Source organism: Pelmatolapia mariae, linkage group LG12, assembly GCF_036321145.2.
Source record: "Pelmatolapia mariae isolate MD_Pm_ZW linkage group LG12, Pm_UMD_F_2, whole genome shotgun sequence".
NCBI lineage: Eukaryota > Metazoa > Chordata > Actinopteri > Cichliformes > Cichlidae > Pelmatolapia > Pelmatolapia mariae.
The window spans coordinates 17,832,159-17,856,474 of record NC_086237.1 but is presented as its reverse complement, the minus strand read 5'-3'; the positions used below and the strand labels follow the sequence as shown (position 1 = coordinate 17,856,474).

Sequence of the window (24,316 nt, the reverse complement as noted above, 5' to 3'; positions counted from 1 at the left end):
TGTGTAAAGCACTTTGAGTGCTCAGAGTATAAAAGCGCTACATAGGAACCAGTCCATTTTGTCACTTCATGACATTCATACCAACAAACAGACGCAAGCACATCTTCTATCCAGACGCATATGAGAAGTATTACTTATTTCTTCAAGATGGTGAAGCAGAGCAACAACAAGAACTCTGGTAAGTCCTTATAGAGAATTTGATGCATAAAACGCAATAAGAAAAAGTTGTTTTGTTTTTGGTTTTTTGTAGTTGATTTTACTAAATGAAATGGCTATACAAATTAAATTTCACATTTTAGTAGCATTTGTTTGTTTTTCTCTTTGTGTGTGTCAGGGGAAAGATTTTCTAAACGGTTCATTAAGAAATATTTTATGGCTGTGGCACCACTGGAGATAAGAGAGGGAGAACAGAAAGTTTATGTTTTACAGCAAATGAGCTGCTTGTTACTGATGAAGAGCATACACAATAACTGTGTGACTCACACCTGCAACATACATTTTTGAAGTTGCCTAGTAGACAAAGCTGACTGCAACTCTCTGACAGATAGATGAGGCAACTTGGAGAGTTCACTTTAAGCTTAAGGTTACTAAGCGTGGATGAAACTTCATGTACTTCTCAAAAGTGAGTTTTAGTTTTTTATTCCTTCATTTCACCAACTATTTTAGTTACATTAACATTGTTTATAGTATATTTATTAATACACAGATTAAATATCAAGAAAATACTTTTTAATAAGATTATTTTGTTAAATGTTTACTTTCTTCCAGTTTAAATCTTGGTTTGGTTCAGATTGACATTTAAGTTTAAGGAAAGCTAAGGCCAATATTACATCAAAACATCCCTAAAAAGAAATTAAAAGTTAACTTGCTTAATTTCAAATAAAACAAAATATACACCCTACAAAAATAACCTACCTAATCACCACATAAACAGGAGAAAATGAGGGATAACAAATTAAAAGGCAGCTCTACCCTACAAAGACAGTCTAAACAAAGTCACATGAGGCTAAAAATACAACTCAAAGGCATTTAAGCCTCCAAAACCCAATGAGTGAGTATGAGTAGTCAAAATGGCCAGAAGCACAGCTCCCCAGACATACAGGACTTTGCTGATTGCTGACTGACTTGATTTAGGCAGCAGCACCCAACCAGGACGGAGGCAGCGAAGCCTAGACAAGACACAAGGCATTACTTCACAAAAAAAAAAAACGGTTACATAAACAACATGTTTATGAACACACCTTGCAAGAGCTAAAATGTAGCCTAAAAATACTAGCAGTAGGCTAAACCTTTCATATGCTTTGAAATGTCAAAAACACAAAAGAAGATAGTTGTAGCCTCTTTCAAGCACTCCCATTGTGAAGAAGGACAATCATGAAAAGGCAGTTCTTCCTTAAAAAAATAAATTGAAATGGCAGCAAAACAAAATCATGGCCATAAAAATGGCCGTAAAAATGCCCCGCACAATGAATGTGTCTCCAGCCAGCCATCCATGTGGTAATTAATGAAAAGCAGGCCAGCATTACACCTAATGTGTAGCCACAGTGACAGCGAAGAGGATTCAATAGACATAGATCAGCGAAGGTGCAGATCGCCTGCACTCCAACTACGATGTGCACAAAGGATCTCTTATGTCCCACACGCATTACTCTTAGTTCATATCCCGACTCCACTGGGCCAGTAGGGTTATGGCTCTCCAGGGACCAGAGAAAGATTACTGTGCTCACTCTCTCACACTGAATCCATTCACTGGAATTACCACATCGACTCAGCTGCACTTGCACATGCAGTACAGAACACACACACACACACACACACACACACACACACACACACACACACACACACACACACACACACACACTCAGTGAAACTTCTTACCATTTAGAAGTATCAGATGTGGTCATTTGTCTTCAGTGAGAAGGACAAAAACACAGGCTACAGAAGAAAAACAAAACACATCAGAGTCAGTCCACATGGCTGATTTGTGACCTGCACAATGTGCACAACACACTGCTTATGTAATCTGTTACCTTATGATCTCCCAAACAGACATTAGGACCCATTGTGTTGTAAACAACACTCTTCTCACCATCATCTTTCTGAAAAGAAGAATGAACTATAAGATCATTTATATGTAGACATAACCAACAGATTCTTCTTAAATCATGTTAAGTTAAATGTTGAGTATTACATTTTCCTTGGGCTGGATTATTTTCATAGTGGATTTACATCACATTACATATTAAAGGTTATACAGTATGTGTGCATGTAAAACCGTGCTCAGGTATTAAATACTTTTTTTAAATTGGCAGTGTGTGAGCGAAGTGTCATGTAGCAGGGCTCTAGACTAACTTTTTGCCACGGTTGCACTGGTGCACCTAAGACACTTAAGGTGCACCAGCACAAAATTTAGGTGCATCCAAATTTTTCAACTGCATCGCTTAACATCGCAGTTTTACGTTGTTTATGTTCACTTTTTCTTTTAAATTGCTGTCCATACAGACAATATTGATTTGTAAATGATTAACTAACAATCTTGTCAACACACAGTTCTTTATTTGGAGTACATTTCTACAAGAAAGATAAGTTACTGGAAAAAGTGCTTGTGCTTAAAGTGCTTCACTGAGCTGAAATTTAAATTTAAAACATATATAAAATATATAAATATATATATTTATATATTTATTGAATACATAAATATATCTTTATATATTCAATAAAAAGGAAATCTAAATCAAAAGTGCCTCAAAGGCTTCAAACTGAAAATCTCAATATCTGAACATCTGAACAGCTTGATATCTTATGGCCTATCCTCCATTGCAGCCACATGCCCCTCAAATGGCCAACTCTTGTAATTTGGCATTTTTTCACTTTTTCTTTCAATGTGTCTGGGATGACACCTATAAACTGGGAGCAAGTGACATCATTACTGTACGTGTGAAAAATTATTTCACTTGAACTTAGTGAACAGAACTTCTTCTTTGGCAATATTGTAGACAATGTTACACTTATTGTTAACTCATCATCTCGGCCTCCTCTGATGGCCTGTCTGTCTACAGTTTACTATATAGCCAAGTGGCTAACAAAGCTAAACAGACATTTTCCCAATCTCTACTAATGAATGTTATCTTGTTTCAGGATACATGTCGTACATAATACCTCCCATTATCCAAAGACACATCAGCTTACATTTATCTTTTGCTTGTTTCTCTTCCTCTTCTTTTCTCTTTTTTTCTAAACTGAGGACCTGATGGCTTTGACCTTTTCTTGTCCATCTTCCATCAGTAATTTTGCACTAGAGTATCAACACCCATCCCCTAGCCCAAGAATCACCACAACATAACCTAACAGACGTACACCTTAGTGCACAGATTCAGTCTGTATAGGGTTTTTTTTACTGGGATTTCGTACAACCCATGAAAAAATAATTAATACATAATGCGCTAGGACTGACAACATTATCAATGAAACGTGCTCTGTTTGGAAGCACCCTGCCCCTCCCCTTTCAACGGGTTGTGTGTGACACTTCAGCACAGCAGCAGCAGCAAGCAGATGCACCGAGGGCCCTCACGCTCACTTTTCGCCTATATGTGCATGATAGAATTTAGAAAAGACATCAGTGCAAATTATAAGTCTGTATCATGATGTCTGGTGCTTTTGTCTTTGTTGGTTTGTTTTTATTTTGTTTTATTTTGCGAGCTGGTTATTAGATGCTGCTCCAGCCAGCCAGAGAATCCCCCGCTGCTCTGCCCCTCTCCTCCCTGTGCGGCAAGCAGCAGGTGCACCTCGCAAAAAGAGGGCGCCCTTACTCCCAGCAAATGGGCAATAGAAAACTGACTGGTGCCCATGCAATCACAAAAATGCGCTGGCATGATGTTGGGGCAGCATGGGTGCAAGAAACTTTTTCTGGCCAATGCTCACCATGCTGCTCTGGGCGATGGCCCATGTCGCCCGTATCAAAAACTGCCACTGCACCACAGTAAATAGTGCATGATGTTGCCAGCTTGACTGTATCTTAGCCAGGGAAACTGTTTAAGCCACTCTCTTTTACTTACAGTGGGCTCTGGCTTGGAGTCAATCATATGTGGCTCATTATCTTATGCCGTCTCTGAACCAGTGTTAAACATAAACTGAGAGGTTGATGGTATGTCAGAGCACTGGCTATGAATTTCGGACAGATCAAGCCTTAACTTAACGAAAAAGTTATCAATCGTTCTTTTCATCTTTTCTCATTACCCACAGCTACATCCACTTCTATAGGGCCTAGGCTACACACCCTTCTCTATCCGCCTGCACTTTCAAAAGTACTAACATGTAGGCCTATAGGAATATCTGGACCGCGGCCAATCAGAGAGGTCCTGCCCTTGACTATCTCTGATTGGTTTAGACCACGATATGGGCATAATGTGTGTCTGTTGTTGACCACATGGAGACTTTCAAAGTTGCGGAGACTTTATTTTCTCTTACTCGAACAGCTGGTCGCACTGGTGCGACCTAAGATTTTTTTTAATCACACCACTGAGAAATTAGGTTGCATGTGCAAGCAAATTAGTGGCACTCTAGAGCACTGTGTAGTATGAACAAAATTATACCCTCCCTGACTTCCTCTGTGTCCTCTAACACCCTGTGTGCAGATTTCTTTGTAAAAGTCTTAATTTTGTAGAAAAATCAGAAGAAGTCCATGCTTGCATGCTGTGCCAACAGTGTGTAAGACTTTCCTGCAAACATAGGCAGCAAGCCACATATTTCAGCGAAACACTATTCCAAATAGATCGTTTTAGCTAATTTATTTAAACCCCTAGAGCTGCTCCGGCTGATAAATTAACCCATCACTATCAGCGAAGGTTTACAAATTAACCAGAGTCAGAGTCATGCAGCATAGTTGGTTAACCTTAAAATGTTGCTAACTAATGCTACTGCTAAAACACATTGACTAGAAATTTTGGCTGGCTAGCTTGCCAAAGTGCTTCCTTAACACGTCATGCTAACTCACATATTATATCAAATTGTGTTCATGTTTGTCATCAAGAAATGATGTGATTGTACAAAGACTCACCCTGTGGATTAAATCCTGGGCTGTATGTGACATAAGGATGCGATCACACCAGGCAGGACAGCGAGTGTTCATGTACTGGGTTGGTTTAGCATGCTCTTCACTGTATGGGTAGCTGAGTACAAGACGAGAGGGGAACAAATTCTTAAAGCATGAAAAGTAAATGGCAGAAATTTGCAGCAAGTAGTAGAGTTACAGGTCGTACCTTGGTGGAAACTTGATGTCCTCTTCCCTAATAACATCATGGAAGGCTGCAACTTCTTTGTCATACTTCAAAAGCTGAGGGACAGAAGCCATTATGGTTACAAATGACTACAAACGTCAACACGTGAAAAACAAGCATGATGTGAGCGGGTGCAGATTTAACATGGGGGATAATTTGGTTTACTACTACTACTAATGTTTCTCCCTTTTTGTGTTTACTGCGCTGTCATTTCTATGAAGTATTCCTGCTAATCTCCAAAAGTTGACTCTGTTCATCTGGACGTAGCGTTTTGTGGGAGAAACGTTTCGTCACTCATCCAAGTGACTTCTTCAGTCTGAGACTGAGACAGTCTGAGACAGTCTGAGACTGAAGAAGTCACTTGGATGAGTGACGAAACGTTTGTCCCACAAAACGCTACGTCCAGATGAACAGAGTCAACTTTTGGAGATTTACTCTCCTGGATGATTGAGAATTGTCAGAGAATCATTTCAGCAAGCAAAGAAAGACACAACTCAAGCATGTATATACATGGGTGATCTCAGTGGAGACTCACACTGAGACATCAGTTCCCTCTTTATTTATACACTGCTCCTTCCTAAAATATGTCAGGTCGGTGCCTCTTGTGTGTAAAACAAATCCTTACAAGGTGATAAGCATGAAACATATGTTTAAACTGTTAAAAATAGTAACTGGTCAAGCTTATCTCAGCAAACTCAGCAAGGGTGGAGGCACCTGTGGTATTTCCTCATGCAAGCTTTGTCATGAAACACAGTAAAATAGGAGTTTTAAATGAAGCTAAACAACTAGGGATTTTTAACTACAATAGAGCAGAATACATATAAAAATCCTTTAACAAGAATGCATCAAGACATTCCTGCTGATGGAATCTAATGTAAAATCTGTGAAGAGAGGTCAAACTAAGGCTACGTCCACACTAATGCGTTTTCGTTTAAAAACGCATTGTTTTCTCTCCGTTTTGGCCTCCCGTCCACACTGAAATGGTGTTTTCACCAAGGAAAAACGCAGCGTTTTGAAAACGCTCTCGAAAACGCATACATTTTAAAACGGAGCTGTCCCGTTGCAGTGTGGACACTCGAAAATACAGACTTTCTAAAACGATGATGCATTTTAGTCATGTGATGCAGTCATGTGACCAATTAAACAAAGATAGCGGAGGGCATTATACAGCAGTTGTTTGATTGCTCTCAATTTTGACAGCCCTAAAAAAGATTAATATCAGTTTCTACATGCTCCAGATAGCTTTTCTTCAAATTCTTTAATTCTCACTCGCTTTTGCCCATGTGCAGGACTGGAACATAAGCGTTTTCGGCCGTTTCAATGTGGACGCACAACTCTGTGAAATCGACTGAAAAGTGTGGACGCGGAGCGTTTTCAGACGAAAACACTGTTTTCAAATCTATCCGGGCTAGTGTGGACGTAGCCTAAGTTTCCCTTGAGTTTCTCAGTAGTGCAACTGATGATATCTTTATGGGTGAAAGGTGAGACTGTGTTCTTACTGCTCTGCCATTGTCCTCTCTGAAAACCGCCTGGTGCAGGTAGGCAAAAAGCTTCTCCTCAATTCGAAGCAGAACCTAGAGGTGAAAAGGAGGCAGAGAAAGTAACTTTTGAAGCAGATAATTCCAGCTTTTTTTTTTTTAAACGACATTTTCTTGTTCCAGTCACCTGGTGGTCGTTATCCTTTTCTTCATATATGATTCTCTGCACTTCGTTACTGCTGTCCTTCTTCACTGTTTGCACATTAGCAGCAGTGGACAAATCCTGGTCAAAAAAACACAAACGAGAGAGGGTTTATGTCAAAATTCCAGACTGGTACACGATTGCATCACTTGAACTTTGGGGAAAATGAATGCTCTTGCATACCTGGACCAGACTAAATGTATCCAGACGGAAGTTCAAATCTCCAAACAGAAAGAAAGGCAGCACAGTTTGCCGACTGTCTGATTTCCTGGGGAAAATAAAAATACTACCTTAAGTCATAACACGGGGTTTTAATTCTTAATCCCAATGTACTTTGTAAGTGTGGAAATTCTCATACATGTTTCTCTTGATTCTGTTAAAATGCTAATTCACTGGATAAGAGGAGCTACATGATAGCAGATTTTGAATATTATGTTTTCGCACAGTAGCGTGCAGCTGCTAATCTCACCTGCTGATGACATTTCTGAGAGCGCTATTGCGGTTGGCTGAGTAAATGGAAGGACTGGAGTTGCAGGCAATGAGGTTAGAGGCATCATGGAACAGGTGGACATTTACCAGGTCTAGACCTCTGTGAAAACACCCCCCGACACACACAGGCAAAAGAAGGTGAGTTGTGGCAGATGGAGGGGAAAAAAACAGGAAACAATCCGATAACTCCAACCTTGACAACAGGCACCATTCACTGGAAACACAGACTGATGCAGCAGCACTGTGAGATTTATCAAAGTTCATTGTAGAAATATCTAATTTACAATTTAGGGTTTTGAAAACATCTTTGCTATTGACATTAAAACCCTGCCCATCATCCTATAACATGCCGAGTCTAAGCTCCAACAGAGCACCACATTACATTAATTATTTATATACTATGAGTTTAACCAGTGAAGTAAAGAGGAGATTTGTATTTTTCCAAAAAAAGTCACCAAACAGCCACACACGAAAGTGTGTTCAACCCTGCTGGTGCATCACGGTGAAGGTGAATGTTTTTTACGTACTGGTTGTGTATAATCCAGCGGGTCCTCATGAAGCCCTTTCTGGACCACTTGAACTGCAACAGAGGAAAAACTGGAGTGAGTCACTAAACAGCAGTGAGCTGTGTCTTTAAAGGGCTAAATTTGTAATTACTGATTCTTGCACATAATTTGTCTCATCACCCTGTCAGAGCAGGTAGATGGCCCCCCGAAAGCCCCAGTAGACTCATTTGTCCCAACATCTCCTTTGGCCCATGTTTGCCCCTCTCAACAGGCATACCCAGATGCACAGTCATGCATACATACTCACATCAGGACAGAAATTCTTTGGGAATTTTTCGTTCTCCACGGTGGTGACCCTGTCCAGAGAGCCGATATACCTGTTCTTCCCCAACACTGGTATAAAATCCTCAACTGTGAGAGGCAGAGCCAAGGAGGTGACATGTTAAAGAGTGAGAAAACATGCAAACAGCAATCAATAAACTGGTGTTAACCTCATGAGAGGGACATACATGATGAGCAAATCTATAAGCGGGCCATTAGACTGTGTTCGGCATGCAACAATTGTTTCAAGCTGCTTTGTGACCGAGCTTCGTGGCAGCTTCGGGATGGTTTTGGTCCTTCCATAAGCTTTTCTGAGGAGCTTTTTCACGCCTAACGTGGCTGGACTATGTAACAACAAAACAGCAGCTCCACTTTAAATTTGAGTTCTTTGTAAATAGGAGTAGTAGCCTTGTAACTGCCAGCACAGTTTGCCAGAGAAATGTCTAACAATTAAACACTGACAAGGATTTTGCAACAGCCAGTGTTGGGGAGGAATACATGTACCGGCGTAACATATTTAAAATACAAAATATGAGTAACTGTATTCCGTTACAGTTACCATTTAAAAAGGTGATATTCAGAATACAGTTACTTTGTTGAAATAAATGGATTACATGGCAGTCTTTTCCTGTTTCTCTATTTTTGGTAATTCCATGCTGGTGGAAACCCAAACAAAACAGTCATTAAGAGGCTCTAATGCCTATGTCTCAATCTCGCGGCCCATGTCACCTCTACTTGCGGCCCGCATAATGACTTGAAGAATTTATTTTAAAAAATATTATTATTTTAAAAAATTATTATTCAAAAAATTATTTAACAGGAAGGCAATAGGCAGAGTGTTACAGGCATAGCCCTAAAGAATGTAGCCCTACTGTTACTCATTTTATATCAAGATTTAAAAATCTAGTTGGTATTGGTATGGCGAGTAACCTTCAGTAATAGTAATAAATCACACAGCAATAGTGCATTCATGTAGTTGTAAAAAGCATGATAATATATTAAGTAATCCAAAGTATTCAGAATATACGTTACTCAATGAGAATAACGTTATTCTCATTGAGTAACAGAAGTGGAATACATTTTAAAAGTAACCTTCCCAACACTGGCAACAGCACAACCGACTGCACCAAAGGGTTGATTTTTATCAAAGAGGTGCATTGAGTAATGACCATTGGTGCAGTGCTGGGTTTTCTGTTTGGAAAAGAAGCACGACATGATGAATGATGAAATAAAAAATCTATGTAAGCGTTGTGGTTTTTTACCATGAAAGTCATACTGTTGTATATTTTTCAGTGTCTTGTGGATGAAGTACATGTTCCCCAAAGCCTGTGGATAGAAAAGATATAGCAGTTACACTCAGTTTCATTTAAACCACTTAAAAAAAATCATAGTAAAACTGGACTTGTAATCGTTCTGCAGACGCTTTTGGTTTCATTGATCCTCTTCAAAGAAAGTAAGAACATTTGGTATGCTTTGTAGTTTGAATGTATGACACAGTGCATTGTTACTCTCCGAAAACACAGCAAACTTTAAATAATAGTCTTTCCTGGGGCCGGTGCCCACCTCTCAATTTTAAATAAATGTAGACGTTGAAGGTTCTCGGGAGGGGCTGTGCTGACACCTACTGCTTTCTGGCAGGAAGCAGCTTGCCCCTCCCATGTTTTAAATGTGCTTTAGAACATCACACATCAACAAGACATATGAGCGCTGAGTAAGGTGTGGGGTCTTCACACCCCCATTCTCTGTACACCATCGGGACAGGGGGCTGGGAGGAGTTGGCAGTCTGGTCGGGGTCTGGGACGCTGGGCCATCCCTGCGGCTGCCGGGCCGGGGGCGGTCTGTTTGCCTCCACCCCAGGGAAAAGGGTAACATCTCCTGGCTCTGGGGGCTCATTGCCCCCCTGGGGGCGGTGGTACCTGTACCCTAGGAGTGTAGAGTGTATTTGGGAAGTGTGAAAGGGTGTATAGTGTTCATTTCTGTTTGTCTCCACGTTGTGCGACTGCTGAGTATTTGTATTTATGTGCGTGAGGGTGGGAATGTATGCTTGTGTCTGTGTGTGCCAGTTTGTCTATGTCTATGTGTCAGGCCGAGTCTCCACCTCTGCCTCTCTGGGAACCCAGGTGTGGAGGCCTGTCTCCACCCACCACACTCTCTGCCGGTGGCTGATGCCCTCAGCCCTCAGAACCTTTGGTGGTTCTCAGTGTCTTTGGGCTGGGTGCTCAGGTATGTACCCGACATACTCCTGCTGGCTGCTTGGCGGGGCCTGGTGCCCGTGGCAAGGTCGGACCCTATCTGGGGGGTGAGGTGCCCTCGGACCTCAGGGACTGGGGCTCGATCCGCTGTGGCATGACTGTCTGCCGGCACGGCCTGTGGGCTCGTCACCGCAGCCACCTGTGGCTTCTGCACCGTGGCTGCTGGGTGACCCCACATCTGGTACTCTCCTCAGCTCTTTCTGGGAACGTGGCACACTTGTCTCTCCAGTCGTCCTCCTTGGGCTTTCGCACTCTGGAGGGCCTCTGGAGGGCCTCTGGATGTCTGGGGCCTGGGTCTTCTCCATGGCTGCTTCATGCTCTGGGGGCAGGGTTATGGCTTCTCACACCTTCTAGCAGACTGTTACATGGAGAAACCTTTTGAAATCAAGAGCGCTCATGCACACAGGTGTACACACGGGTGCTCACAGACACAAACTATATCTTCCTTGTATGCTATCTTAAAGCATATCGTGTGCTGTCGGCCTTGCGTGCTGCTCAATAACATTCAATATTTAGTATTTACTGTTACTTATACATATCTAGTTGTTGCTTTGATCTCTGTATTGTGTTGTTCTCTTGTTTGTTTTCTTTTTTCTTGTTTTAACAGGTGATCCAACGATTCTCTCAGTGTCTTCTCTTACTGTCCCCCTGTTCCCCTGTTTTTCTTGGCTGGCCTTAAGACAACAATTCTGATTGCTAAAGTGACAAATGGCACAGGCAAATAACAACAACAACAACAACAACAACAACAACAACAACAACAACAACAACAATAATAATAATAATAATAATAATAATAATAATAGTAAAATATTTCCAAAAGGACCCTGAAGTGTGCGTATCTGAGAAACAGACACGCACATTTCAGTACCCAATCATCCCTGACGTGGGGCTGACAATGTAAAATCAATAAAGACAGAAAATTAAAACCATTTAAAAGGTATCAACCGCTTGTGCCCCAGCACACCTGGTACCGGGGGCAAAGGAGGGAGTCTGTTTCATCGGCTGCAACACAAGGTTGTTGTGCAAGGACATGTTGTGCCAAGGCAGGTATCCCCGACAGAATTTGCTTCCCTTGCATGGGAAGTACGCGCTGGGCAGGGAGAGTGGATCCAGTTTACTCCACCTCCATTACAACCAACTAGACGTGGAAGTGGTCATGCTTTACTTTTGTGAAAAAGTGAAAGTGCTGAAGAACTTTATTTAAAACTGGCCCACATCGAACACACACTCTAGCTGGTAAGGATGCGGTTCTTAAATTAGTACAATAACATAAACATAAACACTGGTTCAGAATCTCTCACATTAAGTACTACAGAGAACACCATTTAAGCGTGGACAGAAACAGATACCATGAAAAGATTATCATAAAGACATGACAGGATGGCTCATAGCCAATTTAGATTAAATCAACACCACCCTCTAGTGTATGGAACGCCAGGACTGCCATAATGAATTACTTAAATACACCATTAAATAATTAATTAAATGTGGCAATAATTAATTAAAATTGGAGTTAATTAATTAAATAAATAGTTATGACACATGTAATTAATTAATTATTGACACATTTAATTAATTATTTATGTATTTCACATTTTAATTAATTATTGACACATTTAATTAATTAATTATTGACACATTTAATTAATTATTTATGTATTTCACATTTTAATTAATTATTGACACATTTAATTAATTATTTAATGATATATTCATTTATTTATTTCATTTTGGCAGTCCTGGCGCCTGGCTCTCATCATGAATTAATTTTATCTGTCAACCTCACCCATCAAACTCAGGGGGCGGGGTTAATGCTGATCGACTCAAAACCATTGCTTTGGCCTGGTAGCCATTGTTTATAGCCCACAACAACCGGCAGAACTGAACTTTGAAAAACCCTGTTTGTGTGTCACCAAATACAGTTTTAATATTTTTTTTAGCCGAGAATGTAGTGGTTTAATCTTCATATGTGTGGTCGGTTTGTCAAGATACAGCCTCTTTGCAAAAGTGCTTCGATGATTTCGGAGATGTCTGCCCAGTCTCATGGCAAAGCGTGGGATAGACCTGCTCCCTCGCAAGCAATCAGCTGTTATTACCGCCGACAAAGCGCAGGCCCCGGTACACAGCTGTAATAATCCCCGCTGACACGGACTTCTTTTACTGAGGTTATATTTATCGGAGTGTTATTTCCTGATGTTCGTATGTGTCCTACGTGTTTCAGTCGCCAATTCTGAAGTATAACTAACATTAAAAACATGTTTAAGGAGGAGAGAGAGCAAATAAATTCGATTAACAGCTGATCTTTGGGTTTCTGTTCAGTAATCTGCGTGACCTGCGTATAAACGCATACAAGAGATAACGTTGGTGTTTCCGTCGTGTAGTAACTGCTGGCTTTAACTGTACAAAGGTTGTTCGACACTATGAAACACATAAAGACTTCATGATGTTTGGCTAATATTTTTATTGTGAATATTAATCATGAGGGTAAACGGCCCTGTACACCACGGAGTGAGGTCAGCATATCCACGATATCTTCAGCTCTCTGAGTTAACCCAGAGTTTCCCAGCTGACTAACTGTCATCTATGAATATGTCACGGGTCATATCAATATGATTTTACAGAAAAGCATCCTTATTACTGCCAACTATTCCAGAGACTTGAAAATCTACAGCATAAAGAACACAAAAATATAGCAGTCTAACGCAACACTGTAACAGAGATGAACCATCAGTTTGTCGCAGATCAAAGTGGAATGAAAGTGATTGGTTGAACAGGTGTTCGTTATCTGTGTTTTCTGCATTTTCATCAGTGTAAGACTCAGCAGCAGATTAGAATAACACTTATACATTTAATAAATTACCAAATGAATCCAAGCAAGAAACGAGCAAACCTGTTCCGACAGTTTGAGTTTGTATTCCCTCAGCTGCAGACTCGCTGCTGTTTAAATGTTTGAGAGGAAGATTAGATATAAAGCAAACGTCAAACATAGACTCAGTCTGCGTTCACATTTGATATGAGGCCAGCACGTAAAGTGGCTGTGTCCTGTTTTAAGATCATACATGTAAAATTGTTGTCCAGCCGCTCCGAGTTAACTGAAGTTAACTTGGATAAATTATAGTTAAGGAGTATCACAGATAACACCCACGTGAGCTGTGTGACTGTTCACCACTACACTGAAATCAGTAGGCTATTACTGAAATACACGTGCTATTTCATATAAATAGGGAGGTCCTACTAACATGTTTAGTTTTAAAGGACACCTTCCTGCCTTTAGTCTCATTCATGAGCAGTATTAGTTTTCTTCTAACATCCAGAAGTCTGCACGATGTGTTTCATAGTTTGTAACAAACCTTTGACAGTTAAACACAACATGACCGAAAAAGCAAAAAAATAAATAAATGAATAAAAAGAGAGAGAGAAAAAAATCACACAAATTATATGTTAACCTCATTTATTTTTAGTTAAGTAAACTCTCAAAATTCTAACAGATAGCTGGTGCTTAGAATACAGTTGAATAACTATTAAAAAATAGATGATATAATATTTCTGTCCAGGTTGCAGTCTGTATTATGAACATGTAGTTGGAAACTCTGCTCCTCTCGGTGGAAATGCGCCTTCTCTTTCCTCTTTGTATAAAAACATTTTAAAAGTGAGTTTAATCTCAAAATTCACTGTTAAATCCGAAACACACCAAATAAAGAAAAGCGAATAGTTCAGTCTAACACATGTGCCAGTGAACCATTAAACGTCTGTAAAACTCTGCAGTTATGAAACGTAACTTTAGCCTCAGCCAAACTGATTTGCTCAGTTGTAAATAAAACAGCGAAGTAAACGTGACCCGACAGACAAAACCTGAGTGAATTAAGTCCAGCGTTTAACCACTGAGAGCTAAAACTCAGGTGAGGTTTCAAAGCTGTGTGCGGTGATTGGACATCAGCCGCTGATAAAGTGGCTTCGCCTATAAAGTGCTCTGTAAGGAAACAAGCTCCAGCAGCTCTGCACTCGGGAGAAATACTATATTTACTTATCTTATGCAGAAAAATGCGCTGACATTGCGTTATATCGAGCACCGGCTGCCCAGTTAAACTGTGACGATCACCAGGTAATGTGGGCGTGTTTCTTGAATTAGCAGCAGGTGTTAAACAGCTGACAGGTGAGGAGTATGCATGCAGGTAAACTGACGGTCTGTTGAGCTGATCGCTGGTGTCGTGAGAAACATGTCAGCTCGTTCTTTATGTTACAGAAGCACAAACACACAAGACCAGGCGGAAAGAGACGATCGTTCAGTGAAAATGAGAATGTGGAACACGGAGAGTGGAATATGTAAACAAACCGGTTGACGTAACCCCCTCGGTGCACTCTGCATGCTGACTGTTAGCAGAGCTACTGAAATCTCTGAAAACATCTGAGCACTTTTGCAAACATGTTCTATGTTGACAACCTGACCAGACATGTGAAGATTACGGCGCGACATTCGCGGCTAAAACACTGTTAAAAGTGTAGTTGCTGACAGAAAACGGGGTATTTTAAAACTACACCACCACCATTGCTGCCTGTGATTTGAAATGCATTCTGGGATACCTGGCTGCCTCAAGTCTACAGAAGCAATCGATTATCTAGGATCGACCTGTTTTGACTTACTTTGCACGGCAACCAATCAAATGTTAGAGAAGCTGCATGGGCAGCGTTAACCCCGCCCCCTGAGTTTGATGGGTGAGGCTGACAGATAAAATTAATTCATGATGAGAGCCAGGCGCCAGGACTGCCAAAATGAAATAAATAAATATATCATTAAATAATTAATTAAATGTGTCAATAATTAATTAAAAAGTGAAATACATAAATAATTAATTAAATGTGTCAATAATTAATTAATTAAATGTGTCAATAATTAATTAAAATGTGAAATACATAAATAATTAATTAAATGTGTCAATAATTAATTAATTACATGTGTCATAACTATTTATTTAATTAATTAATTCCAATTTTAATTAATTATTGCCACATTTAATTAATTATTTAATGGTGTATTTAAGTAATTCATTATGGCAGTCCTGGCGTTCCGTACTAGTGGACACAATTGCTCACATTTAAATGCCGCTATGTTTACACAGGGGTTATTAGCAAGAACAGGTTCGTATGTTAGCACAGTAACTGCATCAGGTAAAACCTTTTCTGAACAATTACTCTCCACAACAACAGAAAACAACTTAGAAATAACCTGTGAAGCCAGGCTACTACCTACTTTACTTCTACAGCAGCTGTCACACAGGCAGTAGTAATGGGTGTCTACATGGGTAAATTAACAGCAACAGAAATAAAAATAGGTTCCCAACGTGACTTACTGGTTCTATGAACGCACACTTGCCAACATCAGTCAAAAGTATTATTTATTTTTGTGCCTCTTTTCTGAGCGCACGTAAAAAAAAAATGCATGCGCAAATGTTGCATTTTGAGAAGAAAGTTATTTTGCGCGAAGAAAAGTTTAATTTGAGGGGACAAAATTCATTGCTGCGTGCAAGAAATGTATTTCAGTGTTTGCTATTATTTGCTATTATTGCACACACAATAACAGCCCCTCTCGCTCAGTTGTTGGCATTTGCTCTTGCTCAGATCTCTGCTGTGTGCTGACAGATACCTGCGGACCTGCTCTAGGTGTGTCATTCGTGCTCACATCTCTGCTTCGTGCGCGCTCAACTGTGGTCCCTCGTTTATTGCGGGAGTTATGTTCCAAAAAAACCCCGCGATAGATGAAATCCTCGAAGTAGCCAACTTTATTTTTTACAGTTATTATAGATGTTTTAAGGCTGTAAAACCCCGCACTACACACTTTATACACTTTTCTCAGACAGGCATGAACTTTTTCACACTTTTCTCTCTTGTTTAAACACTCTCAAAGTTCAAACCTTCGTAGAAAAATAAGTCCAGAATGAAACCAAAAGTTCCCGCAGGTGCCTTTGACGGTGCAAAACGTTTCGTCGACATTGTGGTGTTTGTTGGACAAACTGAACGCATTCTGTACTATACAGGAGACAGGAGGCACGAGATTGATTGACAATGGTCTACAGCCAATCAGGACCGCGAGGCCGCGAAAGGTGAACCACGAGAGACCACTGTACACCGTTATAAGTGTGCCACAAAACCTGCCAATCACAGACTTGGATGCAAAAATTCTGATTGGCTGTTACGGTCTCCAATCAACTTGCTACCTACTGCATTCGGAAATGCGGTCCAGAATGTAGCTAAATCCATTTTCGGTGAGTATGTTTAATTATTTTATTTTAAAATATATAATTCTTTAAGACCATTGTTGGTTTTAATCTAGTTTAAACCAAACCACTCCACTGGATTCAGCTAGATTCTGTCTTCTGCCTTAGAAGACAGCGGCCCTAGTTTTAATCTAGACCTAAATGTATTGACTTTGGCCTGTCTCTACTCTCACCTGGCCACTGAGTATCCCCTTTTTTGACTTCACACAACTTCAGTCTACAGATGCAGCCATTGACCCCTACTGTCAAATGTTCAGTGTGAGCAGTGGTGGTCCTAGCCTGTTTGGCGCCCCGGGCGAACACGCCCTCTGGCGCCCCCCCACTCGCACGCACACACACATATATGACCCTATATATGAAGAGAGAGAGAGTATGCATAGTATGCAAACGGCTACCAAACAGACATCATAATTCGTCATACAATGGGAACAGGACAAATCAACAATTGACACTGACTAATTAATATTATATTATTGTATATATTGTTTGGAGTTTAGTCTCTTACTGTTACTATTTTTACCATTTCTTCTTGGAGGAACTGTAACCCACATAATTTCCTTAGGGATTAAGAAAGTATTCTGATTCTTAATGTTTTAGGATGACCTGCCATTATCCAATGACACATCTGCTTACCTGTATCTTTTGCTCGTTTCTCCTTGTAGGAGCCATTTTTAAATGTATTGAATTTTAATGATCACTGGGTTTTCATTTGTTTGGTTGCTATGGTGATGTGTAAGGGGAGTCACGTGGGTGCTAGCGGTGACATTAAGAGGGCGTTGTCAGTCTGTCATTCACTGGTTTGATTTTGACAGAGAGCAGGGCTGGGTAGCCGTAGTTTTTGTTGACAGCAGCACAACGAGTTTCCCCTTGTTGCATTAGAGCTGTGATGTTTTAAGAGTTTGAATCGCGAGCTGATCACATTGCTCTGTAAACTTTTCAAGCACTTTAATAAACAAGCAAGCAATTCCACCTCTCGCATTATTGCGTAAAGTTGACAGCGCGTCAGGCAAATAGGCAGGCTCAATCCCCGGCCTCTAGCGACTGAGGAAGTCGCTACACTCCTCCTCTTCTTTTCTCTTTTTTTTAAACTTTAAAAACGGGTTGTGTGTGAGACTTTAAATCAACAAAATATAAAATATACATTTTAAATTGTTATTGATCCCTTTACCCCTGGTCCTGAAGTGTATATTTATTTTCTTACTCTTCTTATATTTATTGTTTGTTTACTTGCACTGCTGTAACTGGAGCGTCGTCGTCTCGTCTCTCTATATACTGGACTGTATGTAGCGGAGATGACAATAAAGTTTACTTTGACTTCAGCAGCGAGCAGGCACACCGAGGGCTCTCGCGCTCACTTTTCCCGTATAGAATTTCGAAAAAACATTGGTGCAAATTATAAGTCTGTATCATAATGTCTGCTGTTTTCGTGTTGTTGGTTTGTTTTTATTTTGTTTTATTTTGCAAGTTGGTTATTAGACGCTGCTCCAGCCACCCAGAGAATCCCCCGCCGCCCCGCCCTCTCCTCCCTGTGCCGCAAGCAGCAGGCGCACCTCGCAAACGGAGGGCGCCCTTACTCCCAGCTAATGGGCGATATAAAACCGATCGGTGCCTATGCCATTCCCAGTATGCGCTGGCATGATATCGGGGCAGCATGAGTACGAGCAATTTTTTTTTTTTTGCCGATGCCCGTGATGCCGCCCCCCACCACGATGCCGCCTCGGGCAACCGCCCGTGTCGCCCGTATCTAAAACCGCTACTGAATGTGAGGGTATCACCTGGGAGGAGTGTGGGTTAATACTTAACAAAAAAAAAAGAAAAAGAAAAATCCCACTACTGTGCAAAAGTCTTGAGTTGGTTTTCCTTTCTTTCTCTTTTGCTAGGAAAGTGGGAAAGTAATTCCAAAAACATTAATGTAAAAATAATGTAATGTAATACTGGAGTCACTAAGCACGTTTTGTTTCACTGTGTCACGTCACTCTCAGAAACGTCTGATTTTCCCCAGCAGAATGCATTGACTGCATCCAGTTAACACACAGCAACTACTCTGTATGAGATGTTTTTGTGTTTCTTACCGTGAAGCTATCTCCTTCGAACTGGTTGTCCACATAAATACAAGACCTGTCAAAGTCTTTCATTTCTTCACTGGACTCGAGGGTCCTGGTAACAGCAGAGCAAAAAAGTATGATCACTGCAATGGAGGTTTCTTTGTATACAGATCTAACGATCTAAGAGTCTTCTGACTATAACTATACAACCATCAATTAATGTTATGTTTTTAAATAAAGATGTAATGACTTGACTGGTTCTCGCTTTTCAAATGACATCAAACTGTAGATGGTTTTCATTTTGTTGACACATTATAAGGAACTGTTTAATTGACAACAACGAATCAATGGAAATGGCAAAATGCATTATAATCAGCATATTAATCCTACCAGAAGAAGTCTTCTGCATGGCCCATGTTTGTCATATATTTCTTTCCTCCCACCTCCTGCAAGTGCAGGGCAATGAACTGTGGCTTGTAGCTCTGGATAGTCTGTTATAAAGCAAAGCAAACAGTCTCAGTGCAATGTACATGCTTACACTAAAGAGCACTGAGGGGTGTAGAAGGTCAATAATGATGATCCTCTCCAGGGAAGCCTTTTAATTTGTAATGTCAGATACAAGAAATTTTGCGTTTGCAATGCAGCCCAAGTTAAATAGAGCAGGAGCAGCTCAAAAGTACTAAAATATCCCAAATTATACTTAAAAAGAGAAGTTCAGTTATCTTAAGCAGTTAAGGTATAAAAAAGGTAATCACATATCATTCCTGTTAATAAATAAAAACAGCAACATTGTAGTTAGATTTGCTTACTGGTTATTTGATAAAATAAAGGAAATCATCCTGCCTTTTTATCCTCACTAGTAAAGAACAATTACACAAAACGATTCACAAAAAGAGGCCACTTTCTCTAAATTTTAAAGTGGAATGTTTTCTTGTATGTTGAAGTATGTCCACATCTTAAATATTTGACCTTTCAGTTTGTCTCGATTGGTCTTTTTAAAAAGCATTTGCTTTAGTGATGTTTGAATGCAGATATGTTATCAGTATTTACAACTGTATAATAGAACAGTGGCCAGAACCAACACAGGTTTCGCTTCCTAGAAGTGGCCATACTCTCCACAAAAAAAACAAAAACAGAAATATCACATTCTGAAAACTGTGATATTATTATTGCAACATGCAGAGGCTCAAGCTTACCTTGTACAGTTGTTTTAACCATTCGCTTTGAATTTCACCGACCTATGAAATGTAAAAACAAACAAACAAACATATATATATATAATTTGGGCACAGATCAACACATTTTTTTCAGTACATTTGGAAATCAGATTTTTTTTCATAGGTTTTTTATTTGTAGGTGTCAAAAACGGACAATATTTACTTTCCCGTTTTAATCTATGATAACGTGATGTCCCTATTTAAATTTCACAGATCGTGAGGCTAAAGGCAGCAGATGTTAACCAATTTGCAGTGAAGAAAAAGAAACTCGTAACACTGACAACACAATAGATACTTAATTCATGTTTTTTTCCTTTTAATTGCTATTTTCTCCCTCACTTGCACAGATATAATCATATATCACTGCTATTGCAGTGTCTCAATTATCACAGAATCACAATGCCATGATAGCAGTATTATTGTGGACAATGTATTTTGATATCATCATTTTTTTTACATTGCTCCATGATTTCCATGCCCACTAATTAACACATTTTAAAGTTATAAAATGTTACTTTATATCTCAACTACACCAAATTAAAGAAAAAAGGTTAGCCAATCTTCAACCATTTAAAATGTTAAGAGCTAAAGGACTAAAAATATTGCAGTCATGGTAAAATAAATAACACCCTCTCTCAGTTTTAAGCTTTTACTTACTAGGACATAATAAAAATAGTTTATCTTGTCCTTAGCAGGTTCAAAAATTATTAAATACCGTCCCACATAAACAACTGCGCATTACATATTACACTGTGGAATTATTTATTTAACAAAAACTAAAGCAAAATGCAGATCGAGTGTGTGATAAACTAAGTAGACTAAATGATCTGATGTCTTGTAGGAGTATGCAGGAATAACTTAGGAGTAATCATTATCTATATGACTTTATCACTCTCTCACATCAATGTGGAAATTTGCTGCTTTGCTTGGGGTCATTGCCCTGCAGCATGACCCAATCTGGGCTGTCAGACAGATGGCCTTATATTTGACTGTAGAATACTTTTGCATACAGTAGAGTTCATGACTCAATCACTGCAAGGCCCCCAACGACCTCTGGCTGCTGTGCTGTGCTTGATGGCTTGTATGAGGTCTTTGCTGATACGCTGTGTTTGGTTTTTGTCAAATGTGATACTGTGGATTATGGTGAAACATCTTCATCTTGGTCTGGTCTTTCTTAAGGACATTGGTTGAGAAATCTTGTGGTTTGATGAGATGCAAATTTGCAAACCAAAGCTGTGCTGCCATGTTTTTGTCAGAGAGGTTTTCTCCTGGCAACACAAACAAGCCATACTTGTTCAGTCTTTTTCTTTTTACTGTCATGAATTGGAACATTTAACATTCTAACTGAGGCTTGTAGAATCTGACATGTAGTTCTGAGGTTTTTATTTGCAATTTCATTGCATTTCATTTCAAGATCATGGCTGGTGTCTTTCTGTCTTTGTTAACATATGCCAGAACATCTTGTTTTATAAAGGTGCTCACACAGGTGCTGCTGTTCCTGTGTTTTCATGCTTGTATGTAAAGGCTGGTGTGTGTGTGTGTGTGTGTGTGGGGGGGGGGGGGGGGGGGGGGGGTGCAGCTGTATCCGATAGGCCGGGTGACAGGCACCTTCAGGCCTGATGGGTGTGGCCCTGTCAGGTGGCTGGCCACACCTGAAGATATTGCCACGCACCTGCAGCTGATCAGCCTCGTCGGGGGAGCTATTTAAGAGTGTGATTGAGCTCTCACTGACGCTGGATCGTTGTGTGAGACTCCATGTCAATTTTCCTAGTGAGCCGCAGTTAGTGAGCGTATGCTTGCTGTAGTTGAGTGTCCTGACGGCTGCCTCTGTTATTTCCCCCAGAAGGAGTATGGGAAAACAAGAAGACAGCGAGCACGGGGTGTGAGGACACACGGGAGCAGAGAACATGGAGCACGGACTTCAGGAGCAGAAAAACATGACACAGGAGTCAGGGGAGCGCACGGGGATTTATTGTGTAATATTTATAGCTTTCACTACAAGAGTCTGCATTTGGGTCCTTCTTCCCTACTTCCCCACATCCCGTGACACCTTGGCCTGATCTATCTGACAGTGAAGGGCATCATATTCTACTATTTAGCTTTAATATACACTACCGGGCAAAAGTTTTAGGAAGCCCAATTTTTTCCTGTTATTTATTGCAATACGAATGAATAGCTTGAAATGGTAAAAAAAAGGTAAGTGGTGAACTGCCAAAGGTTAAAAAAAGGTAAGGTTACCCAAAACAAAAAAAATAATAACATACATTTCAGAATTATACAAAATATCCCTTTCAGGGAAAATAAAATGGGTTAACAATTTAAAGCTGTTCTGCAGCAATAGAGGTTGATCAAGCCTTGAAAGCTGGTGCTACTAATTCCTACAGGTGTTCCAACTTTTCTGGATTACTTACAACCCCCTCTGTCTGCATAAAAGATATTTGTTGGAACACACTGTGGTACCACACCCTCGTGAGCATCAGTTGAACAGTACTGCACTGCAGAATGTAGTGTGTTGCTATAAAGGCTATTAACAGTGGAAGAGAGAAAGACCATCATAACATTCAAAAATGTAGGTATTTCCTACAGAAAAATTACAAAGAAAGTCAAGGTGTCAGTGAGTACAGTTTCCTTCACCATCAAAAGGCACTCAGAAACAAACTCTAACAGGAAGAGGTCTGGCAGACCAAAAGCCACAGCTTAATCAGAGGACGTTTCTGAGAGTTACCAGCTTGCGTGATAGGCGGTTCACAGGACAACAACTTCAAGCGCAGCTTAATAGCGGTCGTAGTAAGCAAGTCTTAGTTTCAACTGTGAATAGAAGACTTCGAGTTGAAGGTTTGACTGGAAGAGTTGCAGCAAGAAAGGCATTGCTAAGATGTCAGAATAAGACAACGAGACAAAGAAGTCAGAAGACTTTTTCAGCATTCTAAACTTTTTCCTCGGAATTCTGGAAAAACAAAAAGACATCCAGTGTCCTTAATCCTCTTCCATGCAATGGAGCCCATTCAATGTTAAAAAAAACCCAGCTTTCCTCATACCCTATACCCTACTCCTGCCTTACTTATTTATGCATGAGCCTATTAGAATTTTTATATAATCCTGTGACTATACCATCATTATAGTGTGACTTTAATTGTGATGCCATTCTACTTACATTATTAAAGAGTGAGCCGACGTTTGCAGTGACAAGAAGCACATCCGTTAATGTTTCCATGTTAACAACGCAAGCAGTTTCAAGGAAACTTCGTAGTAGCAGCAGCAGCGTCGCCACTGACGTTCATGCAGGCCTGCGATACGAAACTCTGCAGGAGCTTATCAAGGTGTGTGTCTGAGAAAGAGAGAGCTTTATAAGCAGCCAGGACTGGGCATCTGCTGCTGACAAACCCTGGGAAAACCTTCTGCAAGTGGGAGGTGTTCTAATGGGCTGACCAAATGGTCCTCTATCCATTTGGTCAGATCTCAGCTTTTTTTCTTTCTATTTCAATAGAATATGTTTATCAGTGATAAACCAACCATCATGAAATAATAAGATAATTTGGAGATAAACATTTGAGCATCCCAGGAACTTTTATATTTGCCTTAATGTACATGTCAAAACAGCTATCTTTTACTAACTGCAACCCCTCCATAACCACACTGAACATTATATTTTTACAACAATGATTTGGGAGGTGTTACAAGCAACATGTAATTTATGCACCACAAAAAGTTGCTTTTTGTTTTGTTTTTGTTTTGTTTTTTAAAGACCTGAAAGGATCTTGAACTCGTAAATTGCAAAGACACAAAAGAGGAAGTTAGTCATCTTCTCCCTGTGCAGCACTTTTTTTTCACTTGGGTGAGGTTGCATTTCTTAGGGGTGTATTAAAATTATATAACAGGTACATCTTGCCTTAATCTCACTTCCCCATAGCTGTATGATCAGTGATTATACCCTGCTGCTATCGCCATTAACTACACTGTAATGTGCAGTCCTGTGCCAACAGATGCATGACTTCCACTTTAGTCATTTTTCTTTAGAAAAGCCCGCCTTCTCCAGTATCTTTTCATCACCACAGCAGCATAACAACATTTCCCATCCTTAGTATCCAGTGGAGCCAGAAGCTATAAAAGACTTATTTGGAGTAGATGGATGTTCCTTGAAGTCACTGTTGTTGTGATTTGGCGTTATTTAAATAAAACATAGCTGTCAAGTTTTCCACATTTTTTTCAATAAGTTTCAATAATCTCAAAACTGATTCTGTGTGATTGTTTT

At 40.1% G+C, this 24,316-nt stretch overlaps 1 protein-coding gene across 1 annotated transcript; it reads right to left on the bottom strand.

Annotated features, from left to right (window-relative positions):
• Positions 1 to 1,893: 1,893 nt before the first annotated feature.
• LOC134638237 (inositol polyphosphate-5-phosphatase A-like) lies at positions 1,894 to 23,278 on the bottom strand. The gene is made up of 15 exons (XM_063488758.1): positions 23,219 to 23,278; positions 20,044 to 20,085; positions 19,238 to 19,338; positions 18,875 to 18,959; positions 9,538 to 9,601; positions 8,262 to 8,365; positions 7,976 to 8,028; positions 7,429 to 7,548; positions 7,143 to 7,227; positions 6,945 to 7,040; positions 6,779 to 6,853; positions 5,262 to 5,335; positions 5,060 to 5,171; positions 2,034 to 2,102; positions 1,894 to 1,938 (listed from the first exon to the last, which is right to left on the bottom strand). Exons 1-15 carry the CDS (start codon positions 23,276 to 23,278, stop codon positions 1,894 to 1,896), a joined length of 1,185 nt encoding a protein of 394 aa, XP_063344828.1.
• Between the last annotated feature and the right edge of the window lie 1,038 nt (positions 23,279 to 24,316).